This window comes from Mus caroli, unplaced genomic scaffold, assembly GCF_978045245.1.
Source record: "Mus caroli unplaced genomic scaffold, Mus_caroli_1 scaffold_11, whole genome shotgun sequence".
Taxonomy (NCBI): Eukaryota; Metazoa; Chordata; class Mammalia; order Rodentia; family Muridae; genus Mus; species Mus caroli.
The window spans coordinates 33190415-33210417 of record NW_028227266.1 but is presented as its reverse complement, the minus strand read 5'-3'; the positions used below and the strand labels follow the sequence as shown (position 1 = coordinate 33210417).

The following is a 20003-nucleotide window of genomic DNA, read 5'->3' as shown; positions in this document are numbered from 1 at the left end:
GCCTCCTTAGGGACCCCTTGCTAAGAGCTGAAAATATTCACCTGTGTATTTCTCAGGCTCTTGCAAAGCCTCTCAGAAGACAATTATAGCAGGCTCCTATCAGCAAGCAATTGTTGGCATCAGCAAGATTAGCTGAATTTGGTGTCTGTCTATAGGAAGGATCCCCAGGATGGGCACTGCTCCACACTTTGTTCTTGTATTTCCTTTAGAAAGGAGCTCTTCTGGGTTAAGAATTTGGAAATGAGTGGTGGCCACATCCCCCAACAGATGGCCTTGTACAACCTCTGTATATGGTCTCTACAAGTTCTCCCTCCCCTTTGTTGGGCATTTCAGCTAATTTCTTCCCTGTTGGGTCCTTGGAGCCTCCTACTTTCCTGGCATCTGGGACTTGCTGGTGACTAATTCCAGTTTTCCATACCCCACTGCCATGCACCTCTTCAAATTTTTGACCCTCTGTATATCTCATCTCCTTTCATACCTGACACTGCCCTCTTTTCCTCCTCACCACTCTATATTCCCCCAAAGTCCATCCCACACTCTATATCCTTTGAGTGTTTTGTTTCCTCTTCTAAGAAAGACTGAAGCATCCACATTTTGGTTTTCCTTCTTCTTGTGCTTCATATCATCTAGAAATTGTATTATTTGTGTTCCAAGCTTTTGGGCAATTATCAACTTTTCATTGGGTGCATTGTGACTGGGTTACTTACTTCACTCACAATACTTTGTAGTTCCATCCATTTACCTATGAATTTCATAACGTCATTTATCTTAATAGCTGAGTAGTACTTTATGGTAAAAATGACCCACATTTTCCGTATACATTCCTCTGTTGAGGGACATCTGGGATATTTCCAGCTTCTGTCTATTATAAGTAAGGCTTCTGTGAACATAGTGGAGCATGAGTCTTTGTTATATGTAGGAGAATTTTGGGGGTATATGCCTAGAATTGGCATAGCTGTGTCTTTGGGTAGTATTATGTCCAATTTTCTGAGGAACAAACAGACTGATTTCCACAGTGGTTGTATTAGCTGCAATCCTACAAGCAATGGAGGAGTGTACCTTTTTCTCCACATCCTTGCCAGCATATGCTGTCACCTGAGGTTTTCACCTTAACCATTCAGACTGGTATGAAGTAGAATCTCAGGGCTGTTTTGATTTGGATTTCCCTGATGACTAAGGATTTTGAAAAAAAAAATTAGGTGCTTCTCTGCCATTTGATACTCCTCAGTTGATAATTCTGGTTTTACCTATGTACCCCATTTTAAAAATAGTGCTATTGGGTTCTTTAGAGTCTAACTTCATAAGTTCATTGTATATGTTGGACATCAGTCCTCTATTGGACTTAGGATTGATAAAGATCTTTTCCCAATCTGTTGGTTGCCTTTTTGACCTATTGACAGTGTCCTTTGTCATATATAAACTTTGCAATTTTATGAAGTCCCATTTGTCAATTGTTGATCTTAGAGCATAAGCCACTGGTGTTGTGTTCAGGAAAATTTCCCCTGTGCCCATGTTTTCGATGCCCTTCCCCAATTACTATTCTTTTAATTTCAGAGTAACTGGTTTTATGTGGAGGTCCTTGATCCAGTTGAACTTGAGCTTTATACCGGGAGAAAAGAATCGATCAATTTTCATTTTTCTGCATGCTGACTTCCAGTAGAACCAGCACTGTTGATAAAAATGCTGTCTTTTTTCCATTGGATGGTTTTAGCTCCTTTGTCAGTGTTCAAGTGACCATAGGTTGGTGGATTCATTTCTGGGTCTTCAATTCCATTGCATTGATCTACCTGCTTGTCACTATACTAATATCATATATCTTTTATCACTATTGCTTTGTAATACACTTTGAGGTCAGGGATAATGAATCCCCCAATGTTCTTTTCTTGTTGAGGATATATTTCGATATCCTAGGTTTTTTGTTCTTCCAAAAGTAGTTGCAAATTGCTCTTTCTAACTCTATGAAGAATTGAGTTGTAATTTTGATAAGGATTGCATTGAACCTGTAGATTGCTTTCAACATGATGGCTATTTTTACTGTATTAATATTGCCAATCCATGGGCATGGGAGATTTTTTCCTCTTTTGAAGTCTATTTCTTTCTTCAGGTACATGAAGTTCTTGTCATTCAGATCTTTCACTTGCTTGGTTATGGTCACACCAAGATATTTTATATTATTTGTTACTATTGTAAATGGTGTTACTTCCCTAATTTTGTTCTCATCCTGTTTATCCTTTGAGTATATAAAGGCTCCTGATTCATTTGAATTAATTTTATATCCAGCCAGTTTGCTGAAGTTGTTTATCAGCTGTAGCAGGTCTCTGATAGAATTTTTTGGATCACTTATGTATACTATCATTTCATCCAGAAATGGTGATACTTTGACTTCTTCCTTGCCATGTTGTATCCCTTTGATCCTTTTGTTGTTGTTGTTTACTTCCTCCTGGCAAAAATTGAGTACTATATTTAAAAAAATAGAGAGAGAGAGAGAGAGAGTGGGCATCTTTGCCTAGTCAATGATTTTGATGGGACTGCTTCAAATTTCTCTGCATTTAATTTGATGTTGGTTGTTGGTTTGGTGTTTAATGCTTTTACTATATTTAGGTATGTGCCTTGAATTTTTTTATCTCTCCAAGACTTTTACCATGAAGAGGTGTTGTATTTTTCAATAGTTTTTTCAGTTTCTAATGAGATAATCATGTGATTTTTTTCTTTGATTTTGTTCATATAGCAGATGGATTACGATGGTTTTTATAGTTTTTAAATTATATTGATGGATTTCTCTATGTTAAACTATCCCTGCATCCCTGTGATGAAGCCTGCTTGATCATGATGAATGACATTTGTATTTTGTTCTTAGATACAGTTTCCAAGAATTCTATGGAGTACTTTTGCATAGATATTTATAAGAGAAATTTCTGGGAAGTTTTCCTTCATGTTGGGTTTTTGTGTGATTTAAGTATCAGAGTAATTGTACCTTCATAGAGTAAATTAGGTAGTGTTTCTTCTGTTTCTTTTTTGTGAAACAGTTTAAGGATTATTGGTAATAGGTCTTCTTTGAAGATGTGATGGAATTCTCCACTAAAATCATCAGGTTCTGTTTATTCTAGGGGTTATGTGACACTTTAGATAGTTTAACTTATCTAAATTTGTTCTCATCCTGTTTATCCTTTGAGTATATAAAGGTTCCTGATTCATTTGAATTAATCTTGGTACATGGTATCATTCTAGAAAATCATCCATTTCATCTAGATTTTTCAGTTTTGTTGAATATAATCTTTTGAAGTAAGACCTGATGAATTTTTAGATTTCCTCAATTTCTGTTATTTTATCTCCCTTAACATTTCTGATTTTGTTCATTTGGATACTGTCTCTGTGCAATTTAGTTAGTTTGGATAAGAATTTATCTGTCCTGTTGATTTTCTCAAATAACCAGCTGTTGTTTTACTGTGGGAGAGTTAACATGCTAATAGAAGAGATGTAAAGGGAGTGGCTGATAAATCCAATGAAATGGTTAATTATGTTTCCAAATTACAGGAGTTTTCTAAAATTCTTTCTGATCATTACAATTTTTGTTATAAACCTATGTTGATAGTTGAAACCTACATCTAATCATAGATTCACTAAATGCAATATTATAGTCAAATATCCTGAAGACTCACATTCTACATATGCCTCCAGATAAGAAGTGACTAGTATTCAGCGAATTTTTCAACCCAACACAATTGCTTTGATTATGAGAATAGTAAAGTGGATAGAAATACCTTGGCCAAGAGTTGAGTGGACTTGAATAACTATGGCCAGATGACTTCCCCAAAAATGTGGTAGGCATTAGAACTTCATCAAATATACTGACTATTCCTTGCATTTAATTTTCAGAATTCCTTCTAACTTCTGATTGTCTTTCCAGCTCTGATTAACACAAACCCTCCCTCTACCTCTTTTACCCTCTGCCAGTCATTCCTCTGGGAATACGATTCCTTGGCCCTGTTTCTATATAGGCTGATTTCCTTGATCCATAACATGAAGATCCATGAGAAAATGATCCTTTTTGCAATGGTGTTTTTAGCCCAGTTGAGCATCAGAACATAAGAGTAAATGAAGTGGAGTAGTAGGTACCAGACAACCAGAACTAGAACATTCAACAGAAGGCAGAATTGAGGTTTTTGTGACCTGTAGTTTTTCTCTTTTTTATTAATTGAAATGTCGAAATAAAAACACTGGGTTGTATGGGAATATTTACTGACATAGAGAGGAGTATGGACCTGGATTTTATAAATGTCAAGAATATGGGGTTATGTGATATTTAAATCCTCATTATTTTAGTCATCATTCAATTCTTTCTTTTTATTCATATCCTTTATAAGTATTGATGAGGTATCTAAGTTAACATTGCCATCATTACAGTAGTTCTTATCAGTACAGCAAACTGTTTCACAGAATATTTGATAGATTCCAGGTGCACAGAGTTTACAATTAAGTTTTGCATAACGAAAAAAAGTATAACCCTAAAAAGACAAAAAACAAATGTCATCAACATGTCTCCATCTAGAACCTCATAATTTTTCTGAAATTAGTATAAACCCAGGGCTGCAGCTGCATCTCATCTATATATCTTAGCTATAGTCAGCCAAAATGCCTATCTTCCACCAGAGCCATGCCTTGGTGTGTGTCATCGGAACCATGGGATCCAAATTTCCCTCTATACCTTAAATCCAAATTTGTGGGTACTATTGGAGGCACTTTTGCATGTCTCTCAAACACTTGCTTAACTGTGAAACATTCATAATAATACAAGTTTTCTGTTGGACAAGTCCTGTTTTGTGTACATATACCAAGGTTCCAGCATGATTTCATGCCAGTGCAGCATCTGAACCCATCGTGGTGCTGACATAGAATACAATGTTTAATCTCTAAAGGAAAAGGATATTTTTAAAGTGAGATCTGTGGGGAAAAACAACTTTAGAAAGTCAAAATTATACAAACTCAATATGAATAAATTTGACACTTTTTTTTTACTGGATGTTTTCTTTATTTATATTTCAAATGTTATCCCCTTTCCCAGTCCCCTCCCCGGAAACCCTATCCTTCCCCCGCTGCTTCTATGAGGAGGCACCACCTGCCCACCCACCCCCATCTCCCCACCCTCAATTCCCTTGCTGGGACATATATCAAGCCTTCATAGGATCAAGGACCTCTATTCCCATTGATGCATGACAAGGCCATCCTCTGCAACTTAAACAGCTAGAGCCATGAGAACTTCTTTGTTGATGGCTTAGTCCCTGGGAGCTCTTTGGGCCCTAATTAGTTGATATTGCTGTTCTTCCTGTGGGGTTGTAATCCCCTTCAACTTCTTCAGTCCTTTCTTTAACTCCTATATTTGGGACACTGTTCTCAGTCCTATGAATGGTTGTGAGTACCCTTTGCTGTATTTATAAGGCTCTGATAGGGACTCTCAGGAGACAGCCACATCAGGCTCTTTTCAACACGTACTTCTTGATATCCACAATAGTGTCTGTGTTTGGTGACTGTATATGTGATGATTCCTCAGGTGGGACAGTGTCTGGATGGCCTTTCCTTCAGTCTCTGCTCTACACTTTATCTCCATATTTGCTCCTGTGAGTATTTTGTTCTTCTACGAAGGACCAAAGCACCAACACTTTGGGCTTTTTTATTCTTGAGCTTCATGTTGTCTGTGAATTGTATCTTGATTATATGGAGCTTTTGGGATAATATCCACTTATGAGTGAGTGCCTACCATGTGTGTTCTTTTTGATTAGGATACCTCACTCAGGATTATATTTCCTAGTCCAATCTATTTTCCTATGTATTAACAGGAATTCATCATGTTTAATAACTGAGTAGTACTCCATTGTGTAAATGTACCACATTTTCTGTATATACTCCTCTGTTGAAAGACTTTGGGGTTGTTTAAAGCACCTGGGTATTGTAAATAAGGCTTCTATGAAAATAGTAGAGCATGTGCCCTTATTACAAGTTGGATTATCTTTTGGGTATATGCCCAGGAGTGGTATAACTGGGTCCTCAGGTAGCACTATGTCCAATTTTCTGAGGAACAGCCAGACTGATTTCCACACTGGATTTACTAGCTTGCAATCCCACCAGCAATGGAGGACTGTTCTTTCTCCACATTCTCATCAGCATTTGCTGTCACCTGAGTTTTTGATCTTAGCCATTCTGACTGATGTGAGGTGGAATCTCAGGGTTGTTGTGATTTGCATTTCCCTGATGATTAAGGATGTTGAACATTTCTTTAGGGGCTTCTGGCGTATTTGATATTCCTCAGTTGAAAATTCATTGTTTAGCTCTGTACCCCATTTTTAATAGGGTAATTTGATTTTCTGGAGAGTAACTTCTTGAGTTCCCTGTATATATTGGATTTTAGCCCCCTATCAGATGTAGGATTGTTAAACATTTTTCCCAATCTATTGGTTGTCTTTTTGTCCTATTGACAGTGTTCTTTACCTTACATAAGCTTTGCAACTTTATGAGGTCCCATTTCTCAATTGTTGATCTTAGAGCATAAGCCATTGGTGTTCTGTTTAGGAAATTTTCCCCTGTGCCCATGTGTTTGAGGCTCTTCCCCACTTTAACCTCTATAAGTTTCAGTGTATCTGGTTTTATGTGTAGTTCCATGGTCCAGTTCGAGTTGAGCTTTGTACAAGAAGATAATAATGGCTTGATTTGCATTTTTCTACATTCTGACTGCCAGTTGAATGAGCACCATTTGTTAAAATGCTTTCTTTTTAGAGTCCAGAGTGCTAATATTTACACTTGATGGAACTAGAAAATATCATCCTGAGTGAGGAAACTCAGACATAAAAGGACATAAATGGTATGTACTCACTAATAAGTGGATATTAGCCAAACAAAAAGTACAGAACACCCAATATGCAATCCATTGAACTCAAAAAGCTCCACAAGCTGAACTGCCCAAGTGAGGATTACTCAGACCCACTTGGGAGAGAGAAGAAAGCAATCACAATTGTGAAGGAAGGGAGGGACATGGGAAGGAAAGTGGACAGTGTGTAATGTGGAGTAGGAGGAAGGAAAATCTGATCTTGTATTGGGTGAGAGAAATGGACTGAAGCCCTGAGGGCCAGTGGAAAGAATGTAAACAGGCAACCTCAGGAAATAGAAGGTTGGGAGGACCCCCACAATGAACCAGAGACCTGAGAGGTGAGAGACTCCCAAGACTCAAAGGGAGGGACCATAGATAAAACACCTGACAGTAGGGAGAGGGAATTTATAGAGCCCACCTACAACAGTAAGACAGGATATCAACTGAGGGATAGAGTCCCCATTACACAGTCACATCTCTAACCCATAATTGTTCCTGTCTGAAAGAATTACAAGGATGGAAATGGAAAACAGCCTGAGAAAAAGAAGGTCCAGAAACAGGTCCATAGTGGGATACAGCTCAAGGGGAGGTCCTAAGGACTGACACTATTGCTGAGGCTATGGAAAGCTCACAAAAGAGGTCTATCATGACTGCCCTTCAAAAGACCCAAAAAGCAGCTGAAAGAGTCAGATGCAGATATTTGACCCATTCAATGAACAGCTGACCTCAGTTGTTGAATTGGGGAAGGATGAAAGAAGCTGATGAGAAGAGTGATTCTGTAGGAGGACCAGCATTCTCAATTAATCTTGAGATCTCTCAAACACTAGACCACCAAACAGACAGCATACACCAGCTGATATGAGGACCCCAAAAAACAAACAGAAAAAGACTTCCAGGTCTGTGTTCATTCAGAGATGATGAACCTAATCCTAAAGAGACTGGAGGCAACAGGAAGTTTAGAGGTCAGATGGGATTGGAGGTGGGAGCACCCACGTGGAGACATGTTGGTGGGGAGAAGGTGCGAGATGTGGAACAGACAGAGGGTGGATGCGGGGTGGGGAATGGAATATGGAGTGAAAAAAGTTAAAAGAAAAGAGAAGAGAAGAGAAGAGAAGAGAAGAGAAGAGAAGAGAAGAGAAGAGAAGAGAAGAGAAGAGAAGAGAAAAGAAGAGAAAAGAAGAGAAAAGAAGAGAAAAGAAGAGAAAAGAAGAGAAAAGAAGAGAAAAAAGGAAAGAAGAAAAACTGTTTACCTTTCTCAACTGGATGGTATTTGCTCCTTTCTCAAATACCAAGTAACCATATGTGTGTGGGTTCATTTCAAGATCTTCAGTTCTAATTCATTGATCTTCCTGACTGTCTCTTACCAGTACCATGCAGTTTGTATTACTATGGCTCTTTAATACAGCTTGAGGTCAGGGATGGTGAACACACATAAATTCTTTTATTGTCAAGAATAGTTTATGCTCTCCTGGATTTTTTGTTATTCTAAATGAATTTGCAAGTTGCTTTTTCTACTCTATGAAGAATTGAGTCAGAATTTTGACTGGGATTGCATTTAATCTGTAGATTGCTTTCAGCAAGATTGTCATTTTTACTATATTAACTCTGTCAATCCATGACATGGGAGATTTTTCCATCTTCTGAGATATTTTTCATTTCTTTCTTCAAAGACTTGGGATTTCTTGCATTATAGATCTTTCACTTGCTTAGCTAGGGTCATGACAAGGTATTTTATATTGTTTGTGACTATTATAAAGGGTGTTGTTTCTGTAATTTCTTTCCCAGCCTGTTTATCCTTTGAGGAAAGAAAGGCCACTGATTTAAGTTTATATTCAGCAACTTTGCTGAAGTTGTTCATTAGGTTTAGGAGTTCTCTGGTGGAATTTTTGGTGTCATTGAAGTATACTATCATATAATCTGCAAATAGGAAGCTTTGCAATTTTATGAGGTCACATTTATCGATTCTCGATCTTACAGCACAAGCCATTGCTGTTCTATTCAGGAATTATTCTCCTGTACCCATATCTTCGAGGCTTTTCCCTACTTTCTACTCTATAAGTTTCAGTGTCTCTGATTTTATGGGGAGTTCCTTAATCCACTTATATTTGACTTTAGTACAGGGAGATAGGAATGGATCAATTCACATTCTTCTACATGATAACTGCCAGTTATGCCAGCACCATTTGTTGAAAATGTTGTCTTTTTTCCACTGGATGGTTTTAGCTCCCTTGTCAAAGATCAAGTGACCATAGGTGTGTGGGTTCATTTCTGGGTCTTCAATTCTATTCCATTGGTCTACTTGTCAGTCTCTATACCAGTACCATGCAATTTTTATCACAATTGTTCTGTAATACACCTTTAGGTCAGGCATGATGATTCCACCGGACATTTTTTTATCCTTGAGCAGAGTTTTTGTTATCCTATGTTTTTTGTTTTTCCAGATGAATTTGCAGATTGCCCTTTCTAATTGGTTGAAGAACTGAGTTGGAATTTTGATGGGGATTGCATTGAATGTGTAGTTTGCTTTTGGCAAGATAGCCATTTTTACTATATTGATCCTGCCAATCCATGAGCATGGTAGATCTTTCCATCTTTTGAGATCTTCTTTAATTTCTTTCTTCAAAGACTTAATGTTCTTAACATACAGATCTTTCACTTCCTTAGTTAGAGTCACACCAAAGTACTTTATATTATTTGTGACTATTGAGAAGGGTTTTGTTCCCCTAATTTCTTTCTCAACCTGTTTATTCTTTGTGTAGAGAAAGGCCATTTACTTGTTTGAGTGATGTTTCTATCCAGTTACTTCATTGAAGCTTTTGATCAGGCTTAGGAGTTCTCTGGTGGAATATTTAGGGTCATATAGATAGATAGATAGATAGATAGATAGATAGATAGATAGATAGATAGATAGATAGATAGATAGATAGATATACTATCATATCATCTACAAAGTTATATTTTGACTTCTTCCTTTCCAAATTGTATCCCCTTGATCTCTTTTTGTTGTCGAATTGCTCTGGCTAGGAATTCAATTACAATGTAGAATAGGTAGGGAGAAAGTGGGCAGCCTTGTCTAGTCCCTGATTTTAGTGGAATTGCTTCAAGCTTCTCACCATTTACTTTGATGTTGGCTACTGGTTTACTGTACATTTGTTTTATCATGGTTAGTTATGGGCCTTGAATTCCTGATCTTTCCAAGATTTTTATCATGAATGGGTATTGGATTATGTCAAATGTTTTCTCCGCATCTAACAAGATGATCATGTGGTTTTTATTTTTGAGTTTGTTTATATAATGGATTACGTTGATGGATTTCCGTATATTAAACCATCCCTGCATCCCTGGAATGAAACCTACTTGGTCAGGATGGATGATTGTTTTGATGTGTTCTTGGATTCGGTTAGCGAGAACTTTATTGAGTATTTTTGCATCGATATTCATAAGGGAAATTGATCTGAATTTCTCTATCTTTGTTGGGTCTTTCTGTGGTTTAGTTATCAGAGTAATTGTGGCTTCATAGAATGAGTTCGGTAGAGAACCTTCTGCTTCTATTTTGTGGAATAGTTTGTGAAGAACTGGGATTAGATCATCTTTGAAGGTCTGATAGAACTCTGCACTAAACCCATCTTGTCCTGGGCTTTTTTTGGTTGGGAGACTATTAATGATTGCTTCTATTTCTTTACAGGATATAGGACTGTTTAGATCATTAACCTGATCTTGATTTAACTTTGGTACCTGGAATCTGTCTAGAAACTTGTCCATTTCATCCAGGTTATCCAGTTTTGTTGAGGATAGCCTTTTGTAGGACGATCTGATGGTGTTTTGGATCTTCTGGATCTATTGTTATGTCTCCCTTTTCATTTCTGATTTTGTTAATTAGGATGCTTTCCCTCTGCCCTCTAGTGAGTCTGGCTAAGGGTTTATCTATCTTGTTGATTTTCTCAAAGAACCAGCTCCTTGATTGGTTGAATCTTTGAATAGTGCTTCTTGTTTCCACTTGGTTGATTTCGCCCATGAGTTTGATTATTTCCTGCCATCTACTCCTCTTGGGTGAATTTGCTTCCTTTTGTTCTAGAGCTTTTAGGTGTGTTGTCAAGCTGCTAATGTGTGCCCTCTCTAGTTTCTTTTTGGAGGCAATCAGAGCTCTGAGTTTCCCTCTTAGAAATGCTTTCATAGTGTCCCATAAGTTTGGGTATGTTGTGGCTTCATTTTCATTAAACTCTAAAAAGTCCTTAATTTCTTTCTTTATTCCTTCCTTGACCAAGGTATCATTGAGAAGTGTGTTGTTCAGTTTCCATGTGAATGTTGGCTTTCTATTATTTACTTTGTTATTGAAGATCAGCCTTAGTCCATGGTAATCTGATAGGATGCATGGGACAATTTCAATATCTTTGTATCTGTTGAAGCTTGTTTTATGACCAATTAGGTGATCAATTTTGGAGAAGGTACCATGAGGTGTTGAGAAGAAGCTATTTCCTTTTGTTTTAGGATACAAAGTTCTGTAGATATCTGTTAAATCCATTTTTTTCATAACTTCTCTTAGTTTCACTGTGTCCCTGTTTAGTTTCTGTTTCCATGATCTGTCCATTGGTGAAAGTGATGTGTTGAATTATCCCACTATTATTGTGTCAGGTGCAATGTGTGCTTTGAGTTTACCAAAGTTTCTTCAATGAATGTGGCTGCCCTTGTATTTGGAGCATAGATATTCAGAATTGAGAGTTCCTCTTGGAAGATTTTACCTTTGATGAGTATGAAGTGCCACTTCTTATATTTTTTGATGACTTTGGGTTGGAAGTCGATTTTATTAGATATTAGGATGGCTACTCCAGCTTCTTTCTTCAGACCATTTGCCTGGAAAATTGTTTTCCAGCCTTTCATTCTGAGGTAGTGTCTTTCTTTTTCCCTGAGATGGGTTTCCTGTAAGCAGCAAAATTTTGGGTCCTGTTTGTGTAGCCAGGCTGTTAGTATGTCTTTTTAATGGGGAGTTGAGTCCATTGATATCAAGAGATATTAAGGAAAAGTAATTGTTGCTTCCTACAATTTTTGTTGTTAAAGTTGGCATTCTGTTTTTGTGGCTGTCTTCTTTAGGTTTGTTGAAGGATTACTTTCTTGCTTTTTCTAGGATGTGGTTTCTGTCCTTGTATTTTTTTTTTCTGTTATTATCCTTTGAAGGGCTGGATTCGTGGAAAGATAATGTGTGAATTTGTTTTTGTCTTGGAATACTTTGGTTTCTCCATCTATGATAATTTAAAATTTAGCTGGGTATAGTAGCCTGGGCAAGCATTTGTGTTCTCTTAGTGTCTGAATAACATCTGTCCAGGCTCTTCTGGCTTTCAAAGTCTTTGGTTAAAAAATCAGATGTAATTCTGATAGGCTTGCCTTTATATGTTACTTGACTTTTTCCCCTTACTTCTTTTAATATTCTATCTTTATTTAGTGTATTTGTTGTTCTGATTCTTATGTGTCAGGAGGAATTTCTTTTCTGGTCCAGTCTTATATGTTTATGGGCATCTCTTTCTTTAGGTTTGGGAAGTTTTAGTCTATAATTTTGTTGAAGATATTTGCTGGCCCTTTGATTTGAAAATCTTCATTTTCATCTACTCCTATTATCCATAGTTTTGGTCTTCTCATTGTGTCCTGGATTTCCTGGATGTTTGAGTTAGGATCTTTTTGCATTTTCCATTTTCTTTGATTGTTGTGCCGATGTTCCTCTATGGAATCTTCTGCATCTGAGATTCTCTCTTCCATCTCTTGTATTCTGCTGCTGATGTTCACATCTATGGGTCCAGATTTCTTTCCTAGGGTTTCTATGTCCAGCATTGCCTCACTTTGGGTTTTCTTTATTTTGTCTACTTCCCTTTTTAGGTTTAGTATGGTTTTGTTAATTTCCATCACCTGTTTGGATGTGTTTTCCTGTTTTTCTATAAGGACTTGCAACTCTTTAGCAGTATTCTCCTGTATTTCTTTAAGTGAGTTATTAAAGACCTTCTTGATGTCTTCTGCCATCATCATGAGATATGCCTTTAAATCCAGTTCTAGGTTTTTGGGTGTGTTGGGGTCCCCTGGACTGGCTGAGGTGGGAGTGCTGGGTTCTGATGATGTTGAGTGGTCTTGGTTTCTGTTAGTAAGATTCTTATGTCTGCCTTTCACCATCTGGTATACTCTGGAGTCAGTTGTTATAGTTGTTTCTGGTTAGAGCTTGTTCCTCTCATGATTCTGTTATTCTCTACCAGCATACCTTGGAGACTAGCTGTCTCCTGAGTTTCAGTGGTCAGAGTACTCTCTGCAGGCAGGCTCTCCTCTTTCAGGGAAGGTACACAGATATCTGGCGTTCAGCCTTGCCTCCTGGCAGAAGATGAAGGCCCGAAACAGGATCTGTACCATAAGCTGTTAGCTTCTGTAGTCCACACTCTCACCTTTACAGACTAGTCTTGGTGGAGTCCGGGAAGGAAGATGTCTCCCGCAGGTGCTCTCGCAAAGTCCTCCAGTTTAGTTCATTTCCTTTGCCTGTTTGCTTGTGTTTTCGTGCATTTCTTTACTGGATTTGGGTTTCCTCTTTAATGACCTCTACCTGTTTGCCTGTGTTCTCTTGTATTTTTTAAAGGAGTTATCTATGCCCTTCATAAAGTCTTCTATCATCATCATGAGAAGTGATTTTGGGTTAAATCTTGCTTTTCTGGTATGATGGTGTATCCAGGACTTGTTATGGTTGGAGAATTGGGTTCTGATGATGCAAAGTAACCTTGATTTCTGTTGCTTATGTTCTTATGCTTGCCTTCTGCCACCTGAATATCTGCAGTGCTACCTGCCCTCACTATCTGATTGTGGCTTGTCCTTCGTGTATCCCTAGTTGTGTCAGAACTCCTCATAGTCCAGCTGTCACTGAGATCCTGTGATTTTGGGATCCTGGGATCCTGATATTATGGATGTATCAGTGTCCCTGGGAATCAAGCTGCTTCTGAAACTCTGACTTACTGGTGTGAACAAGCTCCTGGGATCGGGGAATCCCGGGATCATGGTATCCTGGTATCCTATGAACATGGCTGTGTTAGAGTGTCTGGGATTGGAGAATCCTTTGGATGTTGTGGGACTGGCTGAAGAGTTTGTGTCCAAAGTACACTGGCACAGAAAAAAAAAGAACCTGAATCACTGGTTGGACAGGGTTCTTGTGTCCCTGAGTCCTACTGGTCCCAGTATCTCCCGGTAATGTTTGAACAGATGTTGTGTCATACTCACCCCTGATCCTAAGATCCAGGTTGTGCTAGACTCCCTGAGAGTGGAGCCTCCTCTGGGTGCTGTGGGAATGGCCATAGAGTTTGTGCCCAAGGTAAACTGGTGCAGACCAGAAGGAACCCTGAATATGGCACTCTTATCCCACTCTTCCTGATATTATTAAAGTCAACAATGATTCCCTCCAAGAGTTCCCTACTCATTCACAAATCAAAACTATAGAAAGAAGACCCAGAAGTAATGAGTGAGGTATGGAGAGGGACAGTGTGTAAATGGTTCAAAAACTTCTCCTCATATGGTAGTATGATTTTTTCCAATAAATGCAAACCAAATGTACGGTTCAGCTAAATGTCAGCACTCTTTCTCATATAAAGAAAGGGAAAATTCAACTTAAGTCATAGCATCCCCATAGTGAAGTATAGTAATCTCTGTCTCCTACACTCTAACATACTCTTCTCTTTCCAGGCCTTATCTCCGTCCATAAGGACAATTATGGAAGCACTCAGCAGAAGCTGAGTGGAACATAATTGGTCCTCCTGACAAGGTCCCAGCAAGAGATTTCAGCTATAGTTATATCCATTGTCTGTCCTCAGGCATCCAACTAGAGTGAGAGAATCATAAATTTAAGGTCAAACCAAATGAATCTTCTTGATAATGTTCCAAGAATAGGGTACATCTTGTCTGTGTTTATATTTCTCCAACCACTTGGAACTAAGCCTATACAGACACCTTGTAACATTTTATTTAATTAATCACAAGACATCAATTCATTGTGTGTTTTAGTTAGCATTTCAGATGCTGTGAAGGGACACTATGACTAAGGTAACTCTTAAAAGGAACAACATTTAATTGGGGCTGACTTACAGGTTCACAGGTTTAGTCCATTATCATCATAGCAGGAACCACTGTCCAGGAAGACATGATATTGGAGGAGCCAAGATTTCTAAATCTTGTTCCAAAGGCAAAGGTGGAGAGTCTCAAATCCAATCCTACTGTGACACACTTCCTCCAACGGGGCCACACCTTCAAATCCTGCCAATCCCTGGGACAAGGATATTCAAATCACCACACGCTGGAAGAGAATCTCTTCCCTCTTCATTTGTGTGTATTGTTTTATTAACTGGTTGCCAGAGTGTTGCATCTACATGACATCCTTTCAAATATGAGAAAGCCAAGGCAACAAAGCACTTGTGAGTGACTTAATTAGTCCCTTTCAGAGACCACAGTCTTTCTGACTTGCCTTTGATTTACATCTAGCAAAACCTCAGTACCTTGCACAGTGGGGAAACAGAAACAGAACTTGACACTTCATCTGTATTCTGAGTGTTCAGGCCCTTTCTGAGTGGCTAGAAGAGCCTTAGGAAAAGAGACAAGAGATTGAAGGAAAGATGACATCAGCCTTTCATGAGTTTATCCCATTACTTTTTCTAAGGAAGACAAAGACTATAATGATGACAATGTCAAAGACTAATACATAAAGGAATGTATGAGTTTATTGGTGTGTAGAAGAGAACTTAGTGAGAGTTTCAGGGATGTAACATTTTTCTGCTAACCATCATTTTGGTATCAGCTGCCACCTTTACTGTGAAACACACAAACATATAGATGGAATAGCAAGAATCTCTGAACACCTGTTCTTCCTGTCTCCCCTGAAGTGTTCAACTATATTTGTGATCACATGCCTTTATATTCCTTGTGTTCATTTTGTTCCTTACCATTCTCTAGTCACCAGTTTCATGTGTTGAAATCCTCCCTGTGTCATCTGTATCTAGCTTATTCCATAAACATATCAGATGATAAGGATTATGATGGAAAGACAAAAGGCATGATTGGATACAGGCAACCTGGGAGAGGTCAGAGAATGGTCCAAAAATCTTTATAGTGACTGACAGTCCAACTTCTAAGATTATAAAATGAAATTCCTGGTTATAAGTTTTCAAATTTTATTAATACGTGGTTGATAGGCAGCACTATTGACAGGCTTTTCTGTAGTTGGGGAGAGAGTGAATAAGGAACTCATTTATCTGACAAGATTAGTTCCCAAAATAGGGATCATTTACCATCCAATTTAACCCCTCACCACACACAGAGTAGGACAGAAGCTCAAGTGTCCTGCCTGTCTACTCTGTGTGTCTATGATCCAAAAGGTGAAAAAGAAGAACGATTATAGCTATATGGAATCTCTGAGGTAGCTGTTATAACTTAGGAACATGTACATATTTAACAATGCCTTATATTTAGGCATTTTCTACTATGATCCCCACTTATCTCTCATAATTCTCTGACAGCATTATGGGCTAGAAATAACTGAACTACTTTTGTCAGTAAAGACCAAGGGAATGTAGAGACAAATGGATTTTCACCAAGGCAATAAGGGTACACACCTCTCAGCTCTTCATTTCAGTCTAAAGTCAGGTTCCTAGGTTTGGAGCACTGGATGGGTTCTACTCTGGGATACTCACAACAATAATGAATGAGAGACAATTGAAAGACTTTCTCTGCCAAGTAAAGATGAGTTTCTCTCTGCCACACAGAGTCTACAGTTTCCAGTAGATGACACTGAGACTATAAAACTCTGTGAATCTGACTGGGCTCTAGAATTTACATGCTATTGTTGTAAAGAATTCCCATATTGATTTTAGGACTCCTTTAATGGAACTCACATTTGGAACATGTAAGACTGAGTGCAATCCGTAGCCCCACATGCATCAAGCACCAATATCATGTCTCCCAGGAAAAGACTTTATTCCATTCCAGAAAAATATCATGGGTCTCTGAAGATTAAACACATTGATGGAATGCCTCCTTCCCAGTCTTATATAGTTTCTCTGGGCAACTCCAATATTTTTCTTACAATAAGAGTTTAAGGATATTTATAACTATATCAAAACTGTTAAGAAGTAAGTGAAAATCATCTTATGTCTATAATTCTGAGAAGAAACAATGTAATTAGCTGTCTTTCCATTCAATATTATTTCTCTACATATATAACAAGCTAATGTTCACATGGTTTATATGTCTATATGTCAACATATATGTTGTTCTGTCATTACCCCTTAATGAATTACTGTGTAAATTGTCTCCTTAAATTGTTATTCTTTCTAGAAGGTAAGTACTAGAATTAATAAAATATCTAATAAGCCAATAATCAGAAGAAATTCTATGAAGGGCTAATACTTAAGCTTCCCCCTTGATACCATTCATATTTCTCAGATCAGTTTGAACCATAGACAGTCTTGTGATACTTGAAAACCCTTCTTTCACCCACAGAGAGAAAGACTTGCTGCCCAACCTGTAACCCCTTCTCCTATTTTTGTACTTCTAGATCCCCTGCTCACCTTTTATTGAGTCTTCTGGTAAATTTGGAAAGTATAGTCTCACCTCCAACATTGGCTCTGACCCAAAGCTTTGTCATTTCCCAGTGCTCTTTCTTAGATCATGGGGTTGTAGGACAAAATACTCTGTCCTGATCTCCTCCTTCCCAAAGACTACTCTTACCCATTCCATTATTACTTATCACAAGCAAAAAGCAAATCGTAGATTGAATCCTGATTAGGATCCTTTATGTTTATCGCTGGAGAGAAACAAGGGTTAATAAATGAAGAATCATGTCTTTAAAACTAAATGCTTTGCACTCACTCAGTAAGAAACAGGGAAGAAGTTTGAATAGTAGAACCATAATATACCCATGTGCCAGAGAAGAAGCTATATAGCAAGGTTCCATGAAATTGTCCACATAAACAGAAAAATTAGGAAAGTGTTTCCCTGCCGCAGACCCCCTGGGTCCCTTTGTCTGTGTGGAATGAGTCTCTGGGGCAGGTGGGCAAGGTGTTGTCGGGTGACAGACAGACCAACACGCGAGATTGTGTAGAATCTGAATGTATTTTGTCAGGTCAAACATCAAACTTTTTATACGGAAGAAATAACAAGAAACCAGGCAAAATACAATCCACCAAGTTACAGTGACACAGTACAAAAAGACTGTATACATCAAAAGAAGGTGGGGACCAGGCTGCTGCCATAAAGAAGGGAGCCAGGTGTAAACTAGTTTATTGTTAAACCCACCACCAGGGGTTCTGCACTAGCAGACCTTTTCATGAATACTGCAATACCCCAGCCTCCCTATTTCCTGGGTCTACAGAAGAATTTACCAACTTGCTTCTTCTAATATGAAGCTTGCTAGACCTAGCTGTAGAGAAGATCTGTCTCAGTGGGATTCCCTAGCTCTATTATGGTATTCCCTTGTTTGGGTGAGATTTGCTACTGTCCTTGGTAAATATTTTGCAGACCAGCTCTGAGCTACTGGCTCCGTCTTTTGTAATGCTTAATTAGTTACTAAATAGGTAACTTCCTTTCTGCAGGATTCCAAGCTCACAGGCTTCTGGGACCTTGGAACACTGGGCAGACTTAACTATAACAGAATTTAATCTTAAAAGGCATTTTTCATAAAATATTACAAGAGAGGTCATAGTTCCATACACCAGACTAACATGGGAATAGGGTATGACTATATGGGTAAATGAGAATGCCAAAGCTCTAGGAGGTAAGTTTCCGTGAAACTCTTTTCCTCTTACAGACTTTTTAGCCTGTCAAGCAGACTTGACTGGAGGACGTGGAATTTCTCCAGTCATATTCCTTCCCCATGGCATTTATCCTGTCTCATTCCTAAGTCTGCAAGGCAATTGGAAACTAGGCAATTAGTTCTCCTTACATGTAGATGACATGTACACAACCTCTGGAATATAGTCATCACAGAATTTTATTCTGTCTACCAGGTTCCTAACAAGGAACCCTCACCCTCTATTTCCTCATATACCACCAACCGAGGACAGCCTCCTGCCAAAGTCCTATTTAGTTATAATTTATTCTAATTATTTACAGTTTTCTGGTATTGGATGATCTCAAAGGTACCATGGATAGTAGTAATTTGTCATATGTGTAAAATAAAGAATTAAGATTAGGATCCATGTAGCTTCACTTCTGTTTTATACATGAGAAATAGAAGTCAATTAAAATTCACCAAAATATGAAGGCAAAGGGAGACTCTGATCCATATCCTCACAGTTATTGGGCCAGATGCTAGATGAGAAAATTCTGGAGTATAAACTTGACTTAAGGTAAGGATTCTGAGTCATATTTTTTCACAGGTCATCTCTACCAATGTCCTGGAATAGCACCTCCAGCTACTGACTTCACAACCTCAGAAGTTTGGCAAATCCAAAATACCAACTATTAACTTCCTCATATAGAGTTTTCTGAAGACTTCTTCCATGATCCTCTTTGACCGTCCATTACTCAGTCTTTGCCTGGACTGAGAACGCAAACTTAGGGTGCCAAGATTAGAGGCTTTGCCCTAAGTCTATATTCACACTCTGTCTTAACATGTGAGTATCTGCCTTCCAAGCTCTTCATGTGTTTGAAGCTACCATACATGGAGGGCTCATGAGCAATTCTACATCTGTTCTGCCACCTGTAGTTACAGAGAGTATTCTTCTTAGTCCTCTCATAGGAGTATGGACATTTAGGCTAAAGAAGAGGCATGGACAGTGATCCACAGTATGACTTTTTACTATTTCTCTTGATTGAGGACATCTAAATACAATATCCACAAAAATAACCATGTGGATTTTCCATTTCCATGGATTTCTAGCATAAGATCCTGGAAAAAAAGGAGAACCAGATGTAATACAGCATCATTTTATAGGATCCATTACACTGTTCCTTGAAAAGATGAACCCAGGGTTATTTCAATCTTGCTCTCCTTTGGCAAATTCAAAGAAGCAAGAGATTATGATAATAGAATGCTTGACATTTGGAATTCTCAGTAACCCTCTAACAAGCACAGGGCTTAGACCTGGGAAAGGGCAAGAGGGTGAGCAACTTTACTCCTAGCACTTAGAAGGCAGAGGAAAAC

The 20003-nt window shown here is 38.3% G+C and overlaps 1 protein-coding gene across 1 annotated transcript; it reads right to left on the bottom strand.

Annotated features, from left to right (window-relative positions):
• Window positions 1–4319: 4319 nt before the first annotated feature.
• Window positions 4320–17596, bottom strand: LOC147001987 (prostate and testis expressed protein 13-like). Its single transcript, XM_085828233.1, has 4 exons — window positions 17588–17596; window positions 14565–14625; window positions 4771–4913; window positions 4320–4505 (listed from the first exon to the last, which is right to left on the bottom strand). Exons 1-4 carry the CDS (start codon window positions 17594–17596, stop codon window positions 4320–4322), a joined length of 399 nt encoding a protein of 132 aa, XP_085684359.1.
• Between the last annotated feature and the right edge of the window lie 2407 nt (window positions 17597–20003).